Raw genomic sequence first — 23,134 nt, 5'->3', positions numbered from 1 at the left:
AATTAATTTAATTATTTCTTCTTTGGTGATTAACTAATTTATTTATTTCTTCTTTAGTGTTTTTTTTAAAGTTATTTTATTAAAATTCGATGTGTTAAATTGCGTTTAAGTAACCGGTATTCGATACGATACCAATACAGAGGTTTGTTAATTTTATATATACATATATATATATATGTATATGAGATATATAAGAGATATATAATTCCCGTTGGCCTCCAGTCGATCTCGTGTGTGCGTAAGGTATAATTCGTATGAATATTTATTTTTTAATAGATAATTTATTTATTTCTTCCCAGCTAAGAAGAAATATCAAAAGAAGAAATATAATTTTTTTTTTAAAGAAGAATATAGTTTGTGTTTATATTTAAATAGTGAGTTTTAATTAGAAGAGAATTTTAGTTGGCGCGGGACCAAATTCCCAGCCACGTGTCTATTAAAAATTTATATCCGATAACACGTAATATTGTTGTTATCGGGCGAGATTCGCCGGACGGAGAGAGAGGTAATTTTTTGGCGGGGGAGTGGAAAATTTTTTAAGAGGATTTAAATCTAAAGTATTTATAAATTTTATTAAAATGTTGTATTGAGGTTCCACGACCTCGTGGATATGTGTGCCTTTTTATTTTTTTTATGAGCTGCACTCTCCCGCCGAGGGTGCGCGCAACTCTCTTGCGCATGTGACGCACGTGGTTGCCACTGTGTCAACACACGTGCGGATGGTTTTTTTTATTTATTTTAGGTAGTCGGGGGTTTATTGTTATGATAATTTGTTGAGGAAAAATTTCCGATGGAAATTTTTTAATTAATTTTTTTTATAAGAAAAAAATTAATGTGAAACTCAAGAAATTTTAAATTTTGAGGAAAATATAAAAAATGTTGAAGAAAAATATGGAAGAAAATTTTTTAAATTTTTATTTTGAAAAAGAGCTATTCATTTTTTGGATAAGAAAATTTTTTGGAGTATTTAGGCTATTTGAAAAAGCTCTATCTCTACGTAATTAAGAAATGACCTTGTATCTTGGGAGCTATTGACATTTTTAAAGATATAAGCTCATCCCGATGTTACACTTATCGAGACCTTTCATTTGAGTACCCACATCAATTTTTCATATATTTTATATATTTATATATGTATATATGAAAAATATATCAAAAATGCATGTGGGTATTCAAATGAAAGCTTTTGATGAGTGTAACATCAGGATGAGCTTATATCTTTATAAATGTCAATATCTAAGAAAGTACAGTGTAATTTAACAAATTATTTAATGAAGCAAAATTGCTAGTAGCCTTTAATGTTACAAGCAGTAAATCAGGGTTTTAGTCACAGTACATAAGACGACATGATACTTGAAGTTTACGTAAATATAAATTAGATTCGAAAAAATTTATTTAGGCTGCATTCGAAAATGCTCTATCTCTAGATACATTAATTAAGAAATGACCTTGTATCTTGTGAACTATTGACATTTTTTAAAATATGAGCTCATTTCGATGTTACACTCATCGAGACCTTTCATTTGAGTACCCACATCAATTTTTGATATATTTTATATATTTATATATATTATATCTATAAATATATGAAAAATATATCAAAAATGCATGTGGGTACTCAAATGAAAGCTCTTGACGAGTGTAACGTCAGGATGAGCATATATTTTTAAAAATGTCAATATTTAAGAATGTACAGTGTAATTTAACAAAAGTCATTATTTAGTAAAGACCTTGTATCTTGTGAATTATTGACATTTTTAAAGATATAAATAAGCTCATTCCGATGTTACATTTATCGAGACCTTTTATTTGAGTACCCACATCAATTTTTCATATATTTTATATATTTATATATATTACATATATAAATATATGAAAAATATATCAAAAATGCATGTGGGTACTCAAATGAAAGCTCTCGACGAGTGTAATACCAGAATGAGCTTATATCTTTAAAAATTTCAATATTTACGAAAATACAGTGCAATTTAACAAAGGTCATTATTTAATAAAACAAAATTTTATTTTCTTATAGTTCGCAAGTCACGGCAGTCACGTAGTGACTGCAAAGTTGCTAGTTTATTTTTAAGAAGAAATATTAAAGAAAAAAAATTTATTACTAAAAACTGAAAAATTCTTAATTAATTAAAAAAAATTAAAAAAATTAAAAAAAATTAAAAGTAACAAAACCCCAAAAAATCCGGAACAAACTGCGCATGCGCAGAATAAAAATTGATAGTTAAGAACCGCGCGTAAATATTTTCCCGTTTATCACTCAGTTTAAAGATTCAATTGAGAGAATAATTAAAAAATACAAACAATATTTTTCACAGCTTTTAACAATTAATTATCTTATATACGTAATATTTATTCCAAGCTTTGGAATTTTACTCAGCACTTAACATAAAAGAGGCATAAATTATTTTAAAATTCCTAATAATTTATCGCCTTTAGAAAACTTGTTAAATTTATGACACAGTATATTTCTATAAATGTATCTTCTCTTTCTTCGAACAAAGCATATTTTCTTGGTAATTATAGATTATTAATCACCTGTATTTATAAATTTTTCTAAAATAATTTTATTATTTCAACAAATATTATTCCGAAAAAATAAAAACCGTCCGGTATCGCTAAAAAATAGATTAAATAACCTCATTGATATAAATATATCAAGTAAGTCATTTTGATTTATTTATATTCCATATATCTTATTTTAATATAATATTATCATTATTTCAACTCGTTTGATAGAAGAGAGATGTTAGTAAATAAATAACTAAAATAATATAAAACAATTGTAAATACTAAAACGAAACTTTTTTTTTTTTTGACGATAAGGCCCGAGAGCTTAAGTGAACTTTGTACGCTCTCATTTAATTACATATATTTTTCTCAATGAATTTTTAAAGTATATTTCAGTTCACAGAAACATCACGAGTGAGATGTTATGCTGACGGATATTTATGCCCCTTTATTTTCATTTTTCACGTTATTTTATAATTTTATAATGTAGGACTATCAAAGATCTTTGTTCGTAAGTTCGTATCCGCTTATATTTTTGTGTTAGTCATTTTCTTTGTGGTCTTTATTAATCATAGAGGTTAATAATCTCTGAAACACTGTTGTTGCCAGTATTTTTTTATAAAAAAAAAAAAAAAAAAAAAAAAAAAAATAAATTGCACACAATTGGATTCGAACCCTAGAAAGTTATTTTGAGTATAGGAAACGTCATTTTTTAAAAATAACATTAAATTTTGGCTAAATTATCATAAATACAACAAAAATATTTCACTAAAATTTAAAAAAAAAATTAATTTAGCATGTATTTAATAAATTTAAGAATTTTATAACAAATAAATTATGGCAAAAAAAATTGGCATGTAGAAATTTTAAAAAATAAAAAATGCAATTTTTTAAAAATAATTTTTTTGAACAAATTTTTTTGTTAAATAAAATTAAAAAATTGTCAAGTGATTGCTAACTTTAATTTCATGGTAAAAAAATATTTTTTAAAAATTGCACTTAAAATTTTTTAAATTTTCTAAATGTCATTTTTTTCAATAAAAAAATTCTAAAAATTTTCAATGGATAATTTAATTTTCATAAAAAAATTTTTGTAAACTAAAGGATTTATGTTTATAATTATACGGCCATTTGGCTAGAGGAACTTCAAAATTTAGTGATCTAAAGCCAAGAAGGCGTAGAAAATTATTTTGCCAATCTTTGCAAGCAAATTCTAAGCTTAAAAATGAAAAAGAAAATTTCCAAAGTCAAAAGGGCGTATTTATAAAAATATTTGCCTTTTTAGCTTTAGAAATTTAAAAATTTAGTGATCTAAAGCCAAAAGGGCGTAGAAATTTTTATTGGGATTTAATTGTCTTATTAATCGATTGGGTACCTTTGTATCTCTAGTTGAACTTCATACCCTGAGTATTATTTTGATCTAGCTTTATTTTTCATGATAATTAAGTTAGCCGACATCTAATAATTTTTAGAATTTTTTTTATTGAAAAAATTATTATAAAAAAATAAAAAAAAATTTTCATTTGTAAAAAACTTTAAAAACTCCAAGTGCAATTTTTAAAAAATATTTTTTAGTTCTAATTTAATGATAAAAAAAATGAAAAAATTAAAAACGTCGGCTAACCTTGGTATTATTTATTTTTCGAGCTTTTTGCCAATCTTTTGTATTAAAACATCTATTTTTTTTCTTCGCTCTTTTGGCTTTAAGAAAATTTATCTTAAAGCCAAAAGGGCGTATAGAGATCTGTCTTTGACTTTAGTAATTCTAAAATTTTGTTTTATATTGATCTTGACGTTTTGAATAATTTTGAGGAATGACAATAAAATTTTTTCATACGCCCTTTTATATAAATTAAAAGCCCCAATTATTGACAGGGGTCTAAATATTAATACTCTAAATTGTTTTTAAATATATTTAATTATCTTTAATAAGAATAACTATCACATAAATTTTTATTAAATTCTAATTAATTAAAAAATTGAAAAAACTTACTATTCAAAATATTAAATATTAATTATTAAAAAAAAATAAAGAGCACCAGTTCATCAAACCAGCTTACGAGCGTCTATTTTCTTAACAACTTTGGTTAGAAAAGCATTTTTTTTAAAGGCCGAGTTCAAATTAATTTCTTAAATTGATTAGTAAAAACATTACTTGAAACATTACCACATACAAAATTCAACGATATTGATATTTGATTGTTTAAAAAAAATCAAATCATAACTTTGTCTATTATAGTGTCAATAATTCGGGCTTTTACTGTAGATCTCATTAAAAAAAATTTTTTTTTAAATAAATGTTATTTATTTTTGTTAAAAAAATTTATTAAAAAAAAATTACTATACTCGGGACTCGAACCCGCTACCTTTAAATTGCAACAATTTTAAAGAATCTCACAATAATTTCTCAATAAAAGATAAAAATATCAGATACGAAAAAAATTTTCTTTATCATTGAATTATATTTTTTTTTTAAACATTATTTTTTAATAAATCATATTTATAAAAAAAATCGTTCAAATTTAGAAGAAAAAAAAAATGACTCGACCTAAAATTCGAACCCGCGCTCTCTAAAATACACTTCAACTAAAATTTCCAAAAAGCTTACTATAATTTTTCAGTAAAAACTCAAAATTTTCGCTAAAATATCTCTAAAATTCTCTAAAAATTCCAGTCTTTACCCTTTAAATTTAAACTAGGCCAATTTCTAATTTTTTGACTTCCAAAATCTCCCTTAAAGATTCTTCATTTAATTTCCAAATTGTCTTAAAAAAATACGAAAAAAATTTTCTTTGTAATTGATTTATATTATTTTTTTTAATAAATTATTTTTATTAAAAATTCTTTTAAATTTAGAAGAAAAAAATTACTCGACCTAAAATTCGAACCCGTGACCTCTAAAATACACTCTAACTAAAATTTCTAAAAGCTCACTATAATTTCTCACTAAAAACTCAAAATTTCCGCTAAAATATCTCTAAAAATTCCAGTTTTCACCCTTTAAATTTAAACTAGGCCAATTTAAAATTTTCGACTTCCAAAATCCGTCTAAAAATTTCTTCAGTTAATTGCCAAATTGCCTTAATAAAGAAATAAAAAACTAACAATAAACTTATCAATTTACAAACTCGTCTGGTAGATTTATATAGTTACAATACAGTAATAAAAATTTCGGAAATTCTCCGATGTCTCCCACTTGACAACAATAAATAAAAAGCGGGTCTAATTACTGTTGCTTAATGTCTTTATTGTATCAAATAAAAAATATTTTTTTCTTCGACAGTATCTAAAAAATGATTCTCACTGAGTTCTCGTATCAAAGTCAAATACATCCAGTGTTTACTTTTCGAGAGTATAATTTGAAATAATCATTTTTATAATAAATAATAATCGTTGTATAAATCAGTAAGCAAACAGAGATTAAAAAATAGGCTCGTTAAACTTTAATTATATTAATTTTTGTTATCGGCAGTGTCCTACGTCTACTCCATTAAATTATAGGTACACTTTATACTTTATACTTTACTTATTACTTATTATTATATTGTACTAATACTGTAACCAAACATACGGACAATCTTTTCATGAGTGTATTTGTGTGATCTGATGAAACAGTACGTCCCGAGACACGATTCAAGACGCACCGATTTTGAATAGGTCTCGTGTACCGGCACCGGTCTTTCTTTTTATTGGTTACTAATTATTACCGTCAATAAAAATATATATTTTTTGTTTATGTAAGTCGTTTACTTTTTTTAATTAATTTTACTTGATTTTAACAGCCGATTCTCAAGTCGCTCATCGGATATTTATTATTATTCATTTGGACAAGTGTGTCTTTATTTGATCTTTTTTTTTTCTTTTTTGTGTAACAATTAATTCTTTTTTAATTATTAATTACAATAATATTGTTTTTATCTTTTAATAATTTATTTTAAATATTTGGAATCTTTTTTTTTAAGCAAAAAGTTTATTTCTTCTTTTAAATAATTGATTATTATTTTTTTAATCATTTCTTCTTTTAAAACACTTATTTCGATTTTTTTTAATTTTTATTTTTATAACAATTCATTGAAAAAAATTCTATTTCTTTTTTTAAAAAATTAATTATTTTTTAATTCATTTCTTCTTTTAAAATGTTTACTTTTCTGTTTTCATTTATTTCTTCTTTTTTAAAATTTTATTACTTCTTTCGCAAAAATTAATTTCTTCTTCATAACAATTTATTAAAAAAAATGTATTTCTTCTTTCAAGACAATTATAATTTTTTATTCTTTTCTAAGATTCTATTTCTTCTTTTAAAACATTTATTTTTTTGGGTTTAATTTTTTTATGACAATTCATGATTAAAATTCTATTTTAAAAACTGTTAGTATTTTAAATTCGTTTCTTCTTTACAAATGTGTATTTTTCTTTTTTTATTTATTTCTTCTTTTTTAAAATTTTATGACTTCTTTCGGAACAATTAATTTCTTCCTTGTAACAATTGATTAAAAAAAAAATTTATTTTTTCTTTTAAAAAATTTGTTAGTATTTTTTAGATTCATTTCTTCTTTTAAAAAATTTGTTAGTATTTTTTAGATTCATTTCTTCTTTTAAAATGTTTATTTTTCTTTTTTCATTTATTTCTTCTTTTTTAAAATTTTATTACTTCTTTCAGAAAAATTTATTTCTTCTTTATAACAATTGATTAAAAAAAAAGGTATTTCTTCTTTTCAAAAAAATTTTTTAAAAAATTTATTTCATCTTTTTTTAAGGTTTTGTTTATTCTTTTATAAAATTCATCAGTATTTGTGAAATTCATTTATTCTTTTAGAAAATTTTATTTATTTCTACTTTCTAATAATTATTTTTTTTTAATTTATTTCTTCTTTTTTAAAATTTTATTACTTCTTTTGGAAAAATTCATTTCTTCTTTATAACAATCAATCAAAAAAAATTATTATTTCTTCTTTTAAAAAATGTATTATTTTTTTTATTCATTTTTTTTTCTAAGATTTTATTTCTTCTTCTAAAATATTTTTTTATTTTTTAAAAATTTTATTTCTTTTTTTAAAACATTTTTTTCTTTTTTTTAAATTTTATTTATTCTTTTAAGAAATTTGTTATTTTTTTCTCTTCTTTTCTAAGATATTTTTTCTCTTTCAAAACATTTGTTTCTTTTTTTAAATTTTTTTTCTTCTTTTAAAAAATTAATTTCTTTTTTAATAAAAATTCATTAAAACAAAAATTTTATTTCTTCTTTTAAAAAAAATTTACTAATTCTTTTTTGTTTAATAAAATTCTATATATTAAAAAAAAATTGATTTCTTCTTTGTATAACAATTAATGTTTTTATTCATTTCTCCTTTATAATAATTAATTCTTAAAAAAAAAATTTTTTCTTAATTTAAAATTTTACCTAAAAATAATTTTAAATATTTTTAAAACTTAATTATATAACTTTAAAAAACACTAATTAAAATTTAAAAAAAGAAGAAAAGTGATGAAATAAATTTAATTGATAAAAATTTTTCCAGTGTGTTAAAAAAAGAAGAAATGGAAGGAAAAAAACCGAACAGAAAATTGATAAAATAAAAAATTAAAATACCGGATTCTTATTTGAATGAATCAGAACTTAATTAATTATACAAAGAATAAATTTTAATATAAATATAAAAATAAAAAAGTAAATGAAAAGTAAATAAATAATGATATACACGGCACACGTTGCACGGGGTGATTTAAATTGAAGGCCGTTTAAAGAGTTCGCGACACCAAGTCAAGGTCTTACGAAAAATTTAACGTTAATTCATGGAGCAAGAGAGCGAGAGAGAGGAAGGGCTCCAATAAATAAAAATTAACTAGTAAAAGTGACCAGAGAATAATAGAATAATTCGGAAGTCAATCCCTTCGACTATAATAGTTTTTGTCGGCATTTTTTATTATTATTATTAATATTAGTTTTATTATTATTGAAGTTGAGTAGTAACTTGATTAAACTTGATCTTTAATACGTTGAAGTTCATGATTTATTCCTCAGAGATTTAAATACTTCTCGAGAATCATTCATATCTTCACCGACCTTAATTTGAATTTAAATTCTTTTATAACATAATTTTTCTGCTTCTTCGGTTGATATTTCCCTTGGGATCTTTAGATAGTTTAACTTGATAATCATCCTTTACTTCCAAGAAGTTAGGTTGAGAAAATTCTTCTTCTCAGAATATCTTCTTTAATTCATAAAAAAGATATTTGTAATTTTTTATTAATTTATTTTTTTTTTAAGTTTAAAAAATAGAATTAAGAAAATAAAAAATTTCAATTTTTAAGTTTTTTATGCAAAAAAGCTAGATAGTAAAACGAAATAATTACCAAGCTTGGAAGCAATTGATTGAAAAAATTACACCTGTTTTTTTTTTTTTTCTTAACAAAGTATTGATAAGTTTTAAATCAATGAGTAATTATAATATCTAATAAATAGAGAAAATAATAACAATGTTGGATAAATCGATTTATTAAATGTTGATAAGTTATGTTGACTCAACTATGATGTTTGATGAAATTTTTATTCCCTAAAATAGATTGTTATCTTCTAGTAATTATTATTTTACTAATTTACAATTAAAAGAATCAAACTTTTAGATTAAACAATGATGCACGGAAAAAAGTAAACTGTAATAAATAACAGTCGATTTATAATAAGTAATGATCAACTGCTAAAAATTACCATTTCAAACAGTAAAATCATGATTTTACTATTCACTTTATAATATTTACCATTTGAACGTTACAATTTACTCTTTACATGGAAGAAAATACTATTTCAAACAGTAATATTTGCTATGTAAATGTCTAAAATGTTAAAGTATAATAATTAAGAATTCAGACTTTGATGTTTATCATTTCGTAACTAAAAAATGATCTTATGATATGTAAAAAGTATAAAATAAAGTTAGTAAGTTTCTAATACAAGCAACGTCAATATTTACAAAGTAAAATGGTAAATTTTAAACGCAACGCTAAAAATCAAACTGTAATTATTGACTTGCTTGGACTGGTAAAATGTATATTTTAAAAGTATAATTTTTACTGTTTCAAATGTTAAATTCTCCCAGAGTGAAACCCCCTTCTCTTTCATCTGAGTTCCCCTTCTCATAATATGGACTATATATTGAAATGGCAATTTTTACTGTTTGAAACTGTAATTTTTTAAGATGAAAGAGTCGTTATTTACTATAGTGACAGCTACTAATCACTTATTTTGGATATTAAATTATAAATTGTGGCTTTTATACTTTCTACATTAAGTTCTGTAATATTTATATTTTTGCCACCCCGATGTCCGCCTTACTGTTTGGAACTATAAAAATTAACCGGAATCCGAGTGAATATTACAGTTTACTTTTTTCCGTGTGCTAATAGATGCTATTTTTTTCATGAAAAAGATACTGAACCGTAAACCGAACAATCAGTAAAAAAAAAACGGTATATCATTATTTTAAGTAAAAAAAAATTGTACCACCCAATGAAATAGTCTTTTCTAAATAATACATATTTAGCGTCTAACTATACCTCCAAATTTTAAAAGCCGTATCCAGAACTTGAAAAAGCAGGGGCCGTATAATTTTAACAGCACTCTAATTTCTAATAGGTTTATAGACTAGTGATCAGCATTGTCATTTGTATTAGTTACTGCAAATTAAATAAGTGTTATAGCTAAAAATTAGTGTAGTTAAAAATTATTGAACGTTTTGAATTGAGTTTTTAGTAGATTTTATAAAAATCTAACTATTGCAGCCGTCCTCGTGGCGCAACTTTTAAAAAATTTAGCCATTTTCTGACTTAGTTTGTCGAGCTGAGTCAGAAAATATATATAGTTCAAAAGTTTATATATATATATATTTATACGATATAACGCGGCTTGTCAGCATGATAGCGTTTTCAATTTTTGACCGATTCTTCTCAAACTTAGCATGCTTCCTACTTTATCTATCGATCAAGACCAAGGTTAAGTTAGAAGATGAGCTTAATCAGGCGAGTAATTTGGAAATGACAGGATTTTGAAATTTTGAAAATCGTAAAAATTGATGTTTTTACTACTTAAACTTGGTATAATTACTGAACTAGACAAGATATTGAAATTCGGTAAAATGCATTGTAAAGCTCTTTTAATAAGCTTCAATTTTCACTACTTAGAAGTGGTAGTAACCTCAATATTACTCCTTTTAGAGTTCGTTTAATGAAACAGTTTTACTGTTGCAGCCGTTTTAGAATTATTGTCTACATCATAGCTTAATCATGATGTAAATTCAATAATTACGATATTGATCAGTCTTTCGTGTAATGTTTTCGGGTAGGTTGTCAGTAAATATGTCACAAATTAGTTCTAACCATTGTTTTCTTCAACTAAAATTTTATCCGGTTGCAACATTCTGATGAACTTGAAAACTGTTGTTTCTAAGCAGTTTCTTAAAATTTGGACATTTATAATTCAAATCTTATAATCTGTGCAATTCTTTGGTAAATATTTGAGAAACTTTTTCTTCACAAGATAATTTTTTTTCCAAAATTTGTTGTAAATAGTTTTAAATTTATTATTGAATTTTGTTTTTAATTCACGAATTAAGTTATACATTATCAGTGTTATTATATTATTTTATTAAAAATCAATTTTTTTTATTTGAAAAATCTACTTCCATTTCGGCTGCCGAATGGCCTTTTTTTAATATATAATTGAAAATTTGCTTTGTCATTCATAAAAAATGTAATTAAAAAATTAAATACAAATATTTATCATTTTTAAATGAACATATTAAATATTCATAGTATTATTTTAAATATCAATCAACAATATGTTATAATTCTTTAGATATTTTAATAAAACGTTGAAAATTTTTGGTGTGCCTATTGCCATATATTTTATTAGTTAAACTACTGCTTCTGGATTGTTCAACCACGGCTTGTCAGAATTGATCGTTCAACTACTACTCCTTTGATAGTCTATCTTAAAACCGTTGTCAAAATATAAATATTCAATTATCTTTGTTATTTTGCGCTTCAATCTAAAATTGTTTATATTTTCATGAAAATCTCTAAGTTAACTAATAATTACATCTTTATATATTAAAAGTAGGGTCAAATACGTTTTACTTTGAAACCTGTTCAACTACTGGGTACTTTACCTTAAATCGATTTATTAAATGTTGATAAGATGTTAACCCAATTATGACGTTTGATGAAATTTTTGATCCCTAAAATAAATTGTTATCTTCTAATCATTATTATTTTACTAATTTACAATTAAAAGAATCAAACTTTTAGATTAAACAATAATAAGTTTGAGTTTAATATAAATAATTAGCAAACGAATAATTTACAAATCATGTGAAGAAATATACAAAGTACATATGAGTACTCCTCGAGAACAAGTCGCTAAAATTAAATAGACTTTTTTGTGAATACAATTGACAACCAACATTATTATTCGACTTACAAACTAATTACCGCTAATATTTTAATTATCAATCAATAAAATTATTAAAATAAATCGGTGTGTAATATATTTACCTACTTTAACCTTTTAACGACGAGAATTCACTTTGTAACATCGTAACTTTGTAGCTTTATAACTCCGTTAAATTTTTAGTCGGCGTGTATTTGAAAAAATGATATTGTTAATAAATAAATACTACCAAAAAATTTCATTTAAATAAAGAAGAATTATAAATTTGCCAGATAAATTTAACCTCTATGGATCGAGGTTAGGAATTTCTTCCCAATTCCCGGCAAATTTTCTTATACTTTTTTATATTCTATTGCTCAGTAACTTTGTTTGTTACATTAATTCTCAAATATAAACATTAAAATATAAACCATACCTTATTATTTAATTGGATTCTGTCAACAATGTCAGCTTCAATAAACATGTCTGATGCTTACCGGCGGTACCGCTGGTGACGCAGCGTTCTGTCAAGTGAAAATAATTTTCAAAAATTCCAATAACAATAAAAAAAACTTACAATTTAATATTTAAACAAAATGTCTAAAATTTTGTCTATTAAAAACAAGTAAAATAGTGATAAAGAAGAAATATTACTTACAACTGACAAATTGAATTAACAATGACGAAATATATTTTTATAATTGATAAGCAAGTGCAGTTACCGCGTGACAGATAAAAATATTAACTTGTTAATTCTCTCATTTTTTTTATTTCTTCATTAATAATTATCAATGTGGATTTAATATGAATTATAAGTATAAATATAAATGAAATGTGTGTGATGTAATTACAGTTTGATGCCCTTGTCGTGGCAGTGATCGTACGACTATGGCCCCGTCATCAACAACAGAAAGCAAAAGTGACTGTTGTGAATCAACGAAACACCCACCGGAAAACAATCTTAAGAATGGAAACGGAAAGGTTAATGAAGAAATACAACTGGATGACTGCAATGATAATGACAGTGAGGTAAGTTATTATTATTATTATTATTATTTCTATAGTAATAATAATTATAATACTCCCGGTAAAGTTTCCGCGCCGGTAATTTAACCGAAGATATGTTTCCGTAAAGTGCAATTGCACCGTATTAATTTTTTTTTTTTTAGGTTGAAGTGGATATGGTGGTGCCACCTGATGGTGGATGGGGTTGGGTAATTGTTGCTGCATCATTCATGTGCAATGTCATTGTTGACGGAATAATATTTAGTTTTGGTACATTTTTAGACCCGATTGCTCAAGAATTTAAGGTTAATAAGTCGAGGGTCGCTTTTGCTAGTTCTTTACAAACTGGATTTTATTTAATGGCTGGTAAGTTTTTTTTTATTAACGAAAATTAATTTAATAATTATAAAGTTAGCCGATATTTTTAATTTTTTGATTTTTCTTCAATTATTAAATTAGAACTAAAAAATATTTTTTTTTAAATTGCACTTACAGTTTTTCAAATTTTCTACATGTCAACTTTTTTTTTTAATAGTTTGTAATCATTTTTTTCAACAAAAAAAATTATAAAAATTTTTAAATGTCAGCTAACAACTTTCATATTAATTTAGCAGATATTTTATAATTTTAATAATTTTTATAACAAATAAAATATGGCGAAAAATTTTCTTTTTTAAAATTGACTTGTAGGAATTAAAAAAAATTAAAAATGTAATTTTTTGAATAAAAACTAAATTAGTCGGGATCTCAAAAATTTTTATAATTTGTTTTATTGAAAAATTATTTGAGAAAAAATTAAAAGAAAAAATTTCACATACAGAAAGTTTGAAAAATTTAGCAGATTATTAATAATTTAAAAAAATTTTTTTAACAAATAAATTATGGCAAAAAAGAATATAAAAAAATTGGCATGTAGAGATTTTAAAAAATAAAAAATGCAATTTTTTAAAAATTATTTTTTGGAGCAAATTTAAAAAAAAATTTTTAAAATTCTCTAGTGACTGCTAACTTTAATGTCATTGAAAAATTACACGTGCAATTTTTGAAAATAGTGTTTTAGTCTTAATTTAATTAATAAAAAAAAAATAAAAATTGTTGAATGTCGTCTAACTTTAATATCATACTTTTTTAAAATAATTTTTTGGAAGAAATCTGTTTGTTGAAGAAAATTAAAAAATTGTGAAGTGACCGCTAAATTTAATATCATTTTTAATTTCATAAAAATGAAATTAGCAGACATTTAAAAATTATTAGGATTTTTTAAGATGAAAATTAAATTATTTTACTGAAAATTTTAATAATTTTTAACTTCCCGCTAAAAAAATCGAAGATTTTTTTTTTTTTATTGAAAAAATTAAAAATAAATTGGAAAAATCATACATGCAATTTTATTAAATTTTTTTTTTTTCTTGTAATTTAATTTTCTTATGATACTAAAGTCAGCTAATGGCTGTCAATTTTTTAAATTCTTATAAAATAATAAAAATTTCCATTAATTATTTTTTTTTTAATTTTTACATTTAATAATTTTTTTTTTAAATAATTTTATTGCTAAAAAAATTTCTAATGTTAATTTCAGTGTCATAATTTCTCTTATTAAAAAAATTAATAAAAAAAATTTTTTTAGTTATAATTAAATTAATAAAAAAAATTTTGAAGGTCTGCCGATTTCATTGTCATTTTTTATTCCTCATAATAAATAATAATTAATAAATTTAAAAAGACTTGTGAAGGTGTCATTAATTATTCAATGTGTAAATAAATTATTCATTAGAATTAGAATAAAAGAAAAAAAATAAAATAATAAAATAAGAATAAATGTTTCAGGACCATTCGTATCAGCTTTAGCAAACAGATATGGATTTAGACTGGTAGCAATTAGTGGGAGTGTCATCAGTTGCCTGGCATTCGTATTATCTTACTTCAGCACATCCATCGAATTTCTTTACTTCTCCTACGGCCTTATCGGTAAATCTCATTATATTCTATTTCATCATATTTAATCTACTTAAATCTATTTATATGTTATTTTACATTAGATATTACATTACTCATAAGTGTATAGATAATACCAGGGACAATGCACTTGATTATTGATCTAATAAACCCCTTATCTTATTTTTTTGACTCTTGAAATTCCGATCTTGTGAATAGATTAAAATAAAAAAATTAAAATTATTAAAAAAAAATATTAACACTAAATTTGTTCCTTTAATTAACAAAAATTAACCTATTTTAATTTCTATTATAAAAGGTGGAATTGGTGCTGGGTTAATTTACGTTCCTGCAGTAATAACAGCGGGATTTTACTTCGAAAGATGGCGAGCCTTAGCAACGGGTATCGCGGTCTGCGGATCTGGAATTGGAGCTTTCGTCCTGGCTCCAGTGTCTCAACTGCTAGTCAAACACTTCAACTGGAGACAAGCGCTGCTGATCCAATCCGGTGAGTCCCAAAAAACATGTATAATTTTAGATAGCATCAATTTTAATCAAAATTAATGTTCATTTAATATCAGGGATGTTGCTAACCTGCACAATCTGCGGGGCGATGTTCCGTCCCCTAAAGCCCACAAGAATAAAGGTCAAGAAGTCCGAGGTGGCCCAAGAAGCAATAGAAGAGGTTAAAAGCCCGTTGGTCAATGGGAAGAGTGCTTCCACTCATTCTCTACGAGGCAGCCAACATTTGTCTGTAGGATGGATTTTTGGAACTAATAATAACGCGGAGTATCCGACTGCTGCTCAGGTTATCGCCAGTAATCCAAATATAGTCAAGTAAGTTCTTTTTTTCTTCAAAAACAAGCTTATATTAGAATTTTTTAAAATAAACCCCGCCCATTCTTCCCCTTCTACTAATCGTTGGCTAGCAACTGAGCTTAGCTCCGCCCCTTCGCAGCAACCCGGCCTTAGCCACGCCCCTTCCATAGCAACCCGGACTAAATCACACCTACTTAACCCCTTTCGTAGTTTTGAACACGGAAAAAATTATTTTTATAGTGTTTAAAGCTGTAATTAAGGTAAAAGCATTAATTATTGACACTATTAGATACAAAGTTATGATTTAATTTTTTTTAAGCAATTAAATATCAATATCGTTGAATTTTGTTTGTGGTAATGTCTCAAGTAATGTTTTTACTAATTAATTTCTTTTTTTAAAATGATAATCACTGATATTTACTAATTAATTTTAAATAATTAAATAGAGTATCCGGATACACTGATTGACAGGTTAAAAAACTGATTGATCTAATTATTGACATACCTTAGCCCCAATTATTGACACCTATACTGCGCATGCGTCGAATCATCTGCTTATTCTTATTTATCGAAACTTATTATTAAGTAATCAATATTATTGAAGTTTATTAATAATAATTTCCATAAATGATTAATTATTTTTAAAAATATAAAAATTAATTTAAAAATAATTTATTGAATCAGAAGAGTTCAAACTCTTACAGTAAATTTTTTAGGTTAAAGTAAAAAAAGGCGTAATAGCGCTGTCTACTGGCTGTCAATATGAGATTCAACTTAAAAATTATCAACTAGTTATTGACACGAATTATTCAAATATTATAAAGGAAACAATTAATTTCGATTATTCAATTTTATAAATTTTTCATATATTGTTAATAAAAAAAAAAAAAAAGATCATATTATTAGACGAAGAAATTAATTCAAACAGCATTTAAAAAAAATGCTTTTCTAATCATAGTTGTTAAGAAAATAGACAATCGTAAGCTGGTTTGATGAACTGGTGCTCTTTATTTTTTTTTAATTATTAATATTTAATATTTCGAATAGTAATTTTTTTCAATTTTTTAATTGATTAAAATTTAATAAAAATTTATATGATAGTTATTCTTATTACAGATAATTAAATATAATCAAAAATAATTTATTCGATTTTTTTTAATAAACCCCGCCTATTTTCCCCCTTCTACCAATAGTTGCCTAGCAACTGGACTAAGATCCGCCTCTTCTTAGCAACTCTGTATTAGCCACGCCCCTCTATAGCAACGCAACATAAGTCACGCCCATTTTGTTTTCTTTTTTATTTTAAACGCGGAAAAAATTATTTTTAAAGTGTTTAAAGCTGTAGTGTGTTGCTAATGATGATTTTTATTAATAATTTACAGATCAATTCACTCAGCGCACAATATATTAGGTCTGAATGGAGATTTACAGCTGAGTTCCTCGGAAAAACGACTGTCAGTTCCGCTTTACTCAGATTTAGACGTAAAGAGCAGTGAAGCTAAAGAAGAAGAAAACAATTTACTTGACGGAAGTGACCTAGAAAAACTCAATGGAGGATTATCAACAACGGTACGGAATATGACATACACCTAATGATAATGATAATGATAATAATTGATAATTTATTGGTATCTAGGTACATGTGTGTTTAACTTGATGAAGAAATATGTTATCATTTGTTATTAATCTTAATATTGACAACAGATAATTGATATATATCAAATCAATTATCTATCCAGCAGTTGCTGTCGAATTGAATTACTACGATAAAGTAATGACCTAGATAATGATAATTTTTTAAATATTTATGTATGGCTTGAGGTGTTACTATTATTGTAGTTATCTATTTATTGTTATGAAATTTTTAATGTTTCAGTTGCAAGTTCGTCGACACACAATAAGCGGTCGTCGTGATCATGGAAGTCAGTTATCATTAAAGAAAGCCGGAAGCAAACGTCATCAGCCAACGTCTAAAGATCCTCAACGACCGTTTTATCGCGATGATATTTTTTATGGCGGCTCGCTCGCAAGATTGCCGCATTATAAATCACAAGTAAATTTTATTTTTATTTAAATTACCGAAATTTTTTTTGATCAAAAGGAGAAGGGGTAAATTGAACCAATGAACTTAAAAAAATTAATTATAAAAAAAAATCTTTGCTAAATTACATTTTTCAATAAGTAATACCCTGATTCGCTAAAAATTTGGAATCATTTATTTTTTTTTAATTTTAATTTTCACAATAACCATAGAACCTTTTTTTAGCTCTAAAAAATTTGAGTACTTTTATAATTTTTAATTGTGAATATGAATTTTCAATTGTAGTCGCTCTAGATTGATGGATTTAATAATCCATATGATGACTTATAGCGAAAAAACTTGTTAACAGTTTTAAAAGCAAAATTATTTTTAATTTAAGGATAAAAGTTTACAAAAATAGTTCATCTATAGTATTATTAGGAGATTAAGAAGAATTTTGTGTCCAGGATAATGATATGATAAAATAAATTTTTTTCGTGAAATTTAGTATCATTGCAAAGGTCTTGACTTGAATTTGTGCCTTTTCAAGGTTTCATATTTTCACTGATAGTCAATTTATTGTGATAAGTATTTAGGCTAATACATTCAAAAATTCTCTATCTAAATGCATAATTAAAAAATGACCTTGTATCTTGTGAAATATTGACATTTTTAAAGATATAAGCTCATCCCGATGTTACACTCATCGAAACCTTTGATTTGAGTACCCACATCAATTTTTCCTATATTTTATATATTTATATATTTTACAAATATGTATATCTGAAAAATATATCAAGTAAGCATGTGGATACTCAAATGAAAGCTCTTGATGAGTGTAAAATCGGGATGAGCTTATGTCTCTAGAAATATCAAAAATTAAGAAATGACCTTGTATCTTGTAAAATATTGACATTTTTAAAGCTATAAGCTCATCCCGATGTTACACTCATAGATAATTTTCATTTGAGTACCCACAACAATTTTTCATATATTTTTAATATATACATATTTATAATATATATAAATATATGAAAAATTGATGTAGGTACTCAAATGAAAGGTCTCGATGAGTGTAACATCATGATTAGCTTATATCTTCAAAAATATGATAAATTGAGAAAATACAACATAATTTTTTAATTATTGACATTTTTAAAGATATAAGCTCACCCTAACATTACACTCATCGAGACTTTTCATTTGAGTACCCACATCAAATTTTCATATATTTTTTATATTTATAAATATATATATGTATATATCAAAAATATATGAAAAATTCATGTTGGTACTCAAATGAAAGCTCTTGATGAGTGTAACATCGGGATGAGCTTATATCTCTAAAAATATCAATAATTAAGAAATGACCGTGTATCTCGAGAACTAATGACATTTTTAAAGATATAAGCTCACCCCAACATTACACTCATCGAGACTTTTCATTTGAGTACCCACAACAATTTTTCATATATTTTCGATATATATATATATTTATAAATAAAAAAATATATGAAAATTTGATGTGGGTACTCAAATGAAAAGTCTCGATGAGTGTATCATCATAATCAGCTTATATCCTCAAAAATATGATAGATTGACAAAATACAACATAATTTCTCAATTTATCATATTTTTGAAGATATAAGCTGATCATGATGTTACACTCATCGAGACCTTTCATTTGAGTACCTACATCAATTTTTCGTATATTTTTTATATTTATATAAATATATATCATATATATGTATATATGAAAAATATATCCAAAATGGATGTGGGTACTCAAATGAAAGCTCTTGATGATTGTAACATGATGATCAGCTTATATCTTTAAAAATATGATAAATTGACAAAATATAACATAATTTTTTAGTTATTGACATTTGTAAAGATATAAGCTAACCCCGACATTTCATTCATCAAGACCTTTTATTTGAGTACTTACATCAATTTTGCATATATTTCATATATTTATATATATTATAAATATGTATATATGAGAAATATATCAAATATGCATGTGGGTACTCAAATGAAAGCTTTTGATGAGTGTAACGTCAGGATGAGCTTACATCTTTAAAAATGACCTTGTATCTTGAGAACTATTGACTTTAGCCACAATCAGAAATTAAAACTTTTAAAAACTACAGATCAATTTTACAACTTTACTTTTTGACTTTAGATTCAAATTTTGGAGAAAAAAAAATAAATAGAACAAAACTGATCTATCACTTCTTTTTAATTCAATTAAAAAAAAATTATCAAAATCTTTTTTAAACAAATTGACCCCTTCTCTGCTAATTAATAGATTAAAAATAATTTTCCGTCTGTTTTATAAATGAAACTAATAAATAATTAATTTAAAATCAACAGTTGTCTTCAGTGGGTTATCATATGTCCGTAACGCGGCTACCAACAACAACAGATGTAGAGGAAGAGAAAAGCGGCCGGTGTTATCTCTATCCAGAAGGAGTGTCACGTATTCTTGTGACAATGTTAGACATCCAGCTATTAAAGAGTCCGTCTTTTTTTATACTCGCTATCAGCGGCGGGCTAACGATGATGGGTTTCTTCGCCCCATTCACTTATCTTCCGGGTACTTATTATTATCATCAATTCAATTACTATTACAATAACTTACATTAATTTGATTAAATATTTATCATTATTGTTATTGTTTCTATTTACAGACCGCGGGATGTCTTACGGTTTAGACAATGAGACGGCGACATTTTTGGTATCGACTATTGGAATCACTAACACCGTAGGACGTATTCTTTGCGGAACCTCCACGAGTTTACCAGGCGTAGACGCACTTGTTGTTAATAATGTATTAATTAGTATTAGTGGTATCATTACTATTATATCAGCAGTATCACACTCTAAAGCTTATCAATTTTTTTATGCTGCTGTCTATGGATCTAGTGTTTGTAAGTATTTTACAAAAATATTTGGAAATTATTTACAAGTAGGGTCAACCCCAAATTTTGGGCCATAAATAGATTAGATTTATTAATTCATGCTAAGGCACAACAGCCAAATGGCAAATATAAAACAATACACTGAAAAAAAAAATAAATAAATTGAATCAAGAGAAAAATTCTTGAACCAAGAAAATAATTTTGAAGAAGTTTATTGTCTTGAATTAAGACGAAAAATTCTTGAATCGAGTAAAATTTCTTAGTTTAAGAATTTTGTAACTCATATCAAGAAGATGAAATTCTTCAAAGTTATTTACTTGATTTAAGTTAATTTTTTTTTCTGTGTACAATATTTACAGTATTTACAATCAAGTAGAGTCTTAAAACTAGATTAATCTATATAAACTAAACAAATTTATTATTCTACGTACTAAAGTACGATAAATACTGCGGAAATTATTGCCAATACAGTTTTCATCATAGTAGTTTTTATATTAATCTTAATAGCTAGGTGAAAAATTAACATTTTTCAATTTTTTTTTATTCTGTTTGTTTTTACGGCGCATTTATGATAAAAAATATCGTGAAAGAAAAAAATTAAAGATTCCGATCATTTTTTTGTCTTCAAAAGTTGGAAAAAATTTTGGTTCTCATGTTTTTGGATAAAATTTTTATTTTATCTTTTTTTGATGTTTTTTTTTAAAAGTACATAAAAAACGAAAAATTAAAAAAAAAAAAAAGTTGAATATCACAATTTTCTAAAAAATTTATAAATTTTTTTGAAAATTTGTAAAATTTGCTAAATTTGTGAAAGACAACTTTTTTTTTTTTTAATTGTTCATTTTTTTATATATTTAAAAAAAAAATACATCAATAAAATCAAATAGAAATTTCGTTCAAAAAAATTAAAATTAAAATGGTTGACCCCACTTGTAAATATTTACAAATATTTAATTACCTCACTAGGGTAAAATTAATTAGAATTATTTAGGAAAAAATTTAGACAATAATTTTAGAATTATTTAAATTTCCTACATTTTTTTTTTAGCTGCCTTCGCTGCACTCAGGTCTATCCTTGTCGTTGAACTCGTGGGATTAGAAAAACTTACCAATGCCTTTGGGCTATTGTTACTATTTCAAGGGGTCGCTGCGTTGATTGGTTCGCCTCTCGCAGGTATTTATGCTGATTTATTTTATTTTATTTTTCCTTTGACCCACTGATGGAAAGATTTGTTTATATTTAACAAGCTTTATTAACTGTTAATAAATGATTTTTTAACATTATAGGATTTAATAATAAATATTTATTGAATGTTAAAAAATATTTATTAAAATTAAATAATTGTCTTTAAATAAATTAAATAATAAATATTTAATAAATCCTTCTACCAGTGCCCAACAGTTTTTTACTTATAATTAGTTTTTATAAATATTTTTTTTATATTCAAAAACTCACTTGGAAATTTAAACAAATATAATTAAATTTTAATAAATAATTTTTAGAGTTTAAAAGCAAGTTATAAAAATTAATAATACTTTTTTTTATTTTCAATAATTACTTCAAAAATTAAAAAATTTTTAATTCTGTAGTTAAAATTGAAAGTTATCATTTTTTTTATTGAATTTAAATTCAAGGAATAATTTATTAAAATAAAAACTTTTCTTATTTCTACACTAAGAAAAAAAAATGAGCTGTAAAATAAGAAATTAATTTATTAAAAAATTTTATTTCTTAATTGATGAAATAAATTTTTTTAAGTAACTTTCTTGTTGAAAAAAAATTTTTTGAGACTTGGAAAAAAAATACTTTTCTTAAAAAAAAAAAGTAACTGCAAGAAAAATGTTTATTTCTTCAATTAAGAAATAAAATTGTTTAAAATTTTCAATAAATTAATTTTTTGTCAAAACAATGTCTATTTTTTCAAAAAAAAATTTTTTTCTTTGTAATATTTCTTCTTTATTAATATTAATTAATTAATATTTCTTCTTTAAATACTTAAAATAATAATATTAATTTTTTTTTTATATTTAGGAGCATTAATGGAAGCTACTGGGACCTACGACGCCTCTTTTTACCTATCAGGTACCTTAATACTCTTATCAGCAGTAATCTGTTATCCACTTAAGAGAATAAACGACTGGGAAAAGCGACGCAAGACTGCCCAACCAGATCTTGAGAGCTCTTGATTTTATTTTATGATTTAAATAAAATCAATTATAGGGAAGACTGCTAGCTGGCTCCATTGCATTGTTATTGTTATTAATAATAATAATAATACTATAAATACTATTAATATCTGTAATTAGTATTTAATTAAAGGACTAATTGAAAGTAGTCCAATTAACTGCATTTATTTAAATCATTCACTCGAAGATGATATTGATAAACTAAGTGTAAATATTTTTTGTTTATAAAAAATATTTATTGAATACGCCAGTCAGTTGGATCGATTATAAATATAAATATAATTATGTAATTTT

General features: G+C 24.5%; 1 protein-coding gene across 7 annotated transcripts; it reads left to right on the top strand.

The window, feature by feature from the left end:
* Window positions 1-23,102, top strand: LOC123267795 (monocarboxylate transporter 12). 7 transcript variants are annotated; one of them, XM_044732647.1, is made up of 12 exons: window positions 1-142; window positions 12,804-12,979; window positions 13,120-13,321; window positions 14,783-14,923; window positions 15,210-15,398; window positions 15,472-15,727; window positions 17,092-17,278; window positions 17,586-17,762; window positions 20,106-20,328; window positions 20,423-20,662; window positions 21,702-21,827; window positions 22,686-23,102. In XM_044732647.1, the coding sequence occupies exons 2-12, from the start codon at window positions 12,839-12,841 to the stop codon at window positions 22,838-22,840; spliced, it is 2,037 nt and encodes a 678-aa protein (XP_044588582.1). In that variant the 5' UTR covers window positions 1-142; window positions 12,804-12,838; the 3' UTR covers window positions 22,841-23,102. The 7 variants fall into 7 exon arrangements, with proteins under 7 accessions (XP_044588582.1, XP_044588585.1, XP_044588584.1 ...); XM_044732650.1 differs by having other exon boundaries at window positions 131-243; XM_044732649.1 differs by lacking the exon at window positions 1-142 and adding an exon at window positions 331-374.
* Window positions 23,103-23,134: the final 32 nt, after the last annotated feature.

The sequence above is a fragment of the Cotesia glomerata genome, linkage group LG6 (genome assembly GCF_020080835.1).
Source record: "Cotesia glomerata isolate CgM1 linkage group LG6, MPM_Cglom_v2.3, whole genome shotgun sequence".
Taxonomy (NCBI): domain Eukaryota; kingdom Metazoa; phylum Arthropoda; class Insecta; order Hymenoptera; family Braconidae; genus Cotesia; species Cotesia glomerata.
The sequence above is the reverse complement of the archived record's forward strand: the minus strand, read 5'-3'. Positions and strand labels throughout refer to the sequence as shown.

What these genes read in the sequence shown, in the direction of transcription:
- LOC123267795 (XM_044732647.1), top strand. Translation starts at nt 12,839, where the DNA reads ATGGCCCCGTCATCAACAACAGAAAGCAAAAGTGACTGTTGTGAATCA. An exon ending in CCCATTCACTTATCTTCCGG is followed by an intron (nt 20,329 to 20,422) that starts GTACTTATTATT and finishes TTCTATTTACAG; the next exon opens with ACCGCGGGATGTCTTACGGT. An exon ending in TGTCTATGGATCTAGTGTTT is followed by an intron (nt 20,663 to 21,701) that starts GTAAGTATTTTA and finishes TTTTTTTTTTAG; the next exon opens with CTGCCTTCGCTGCACTCAGG.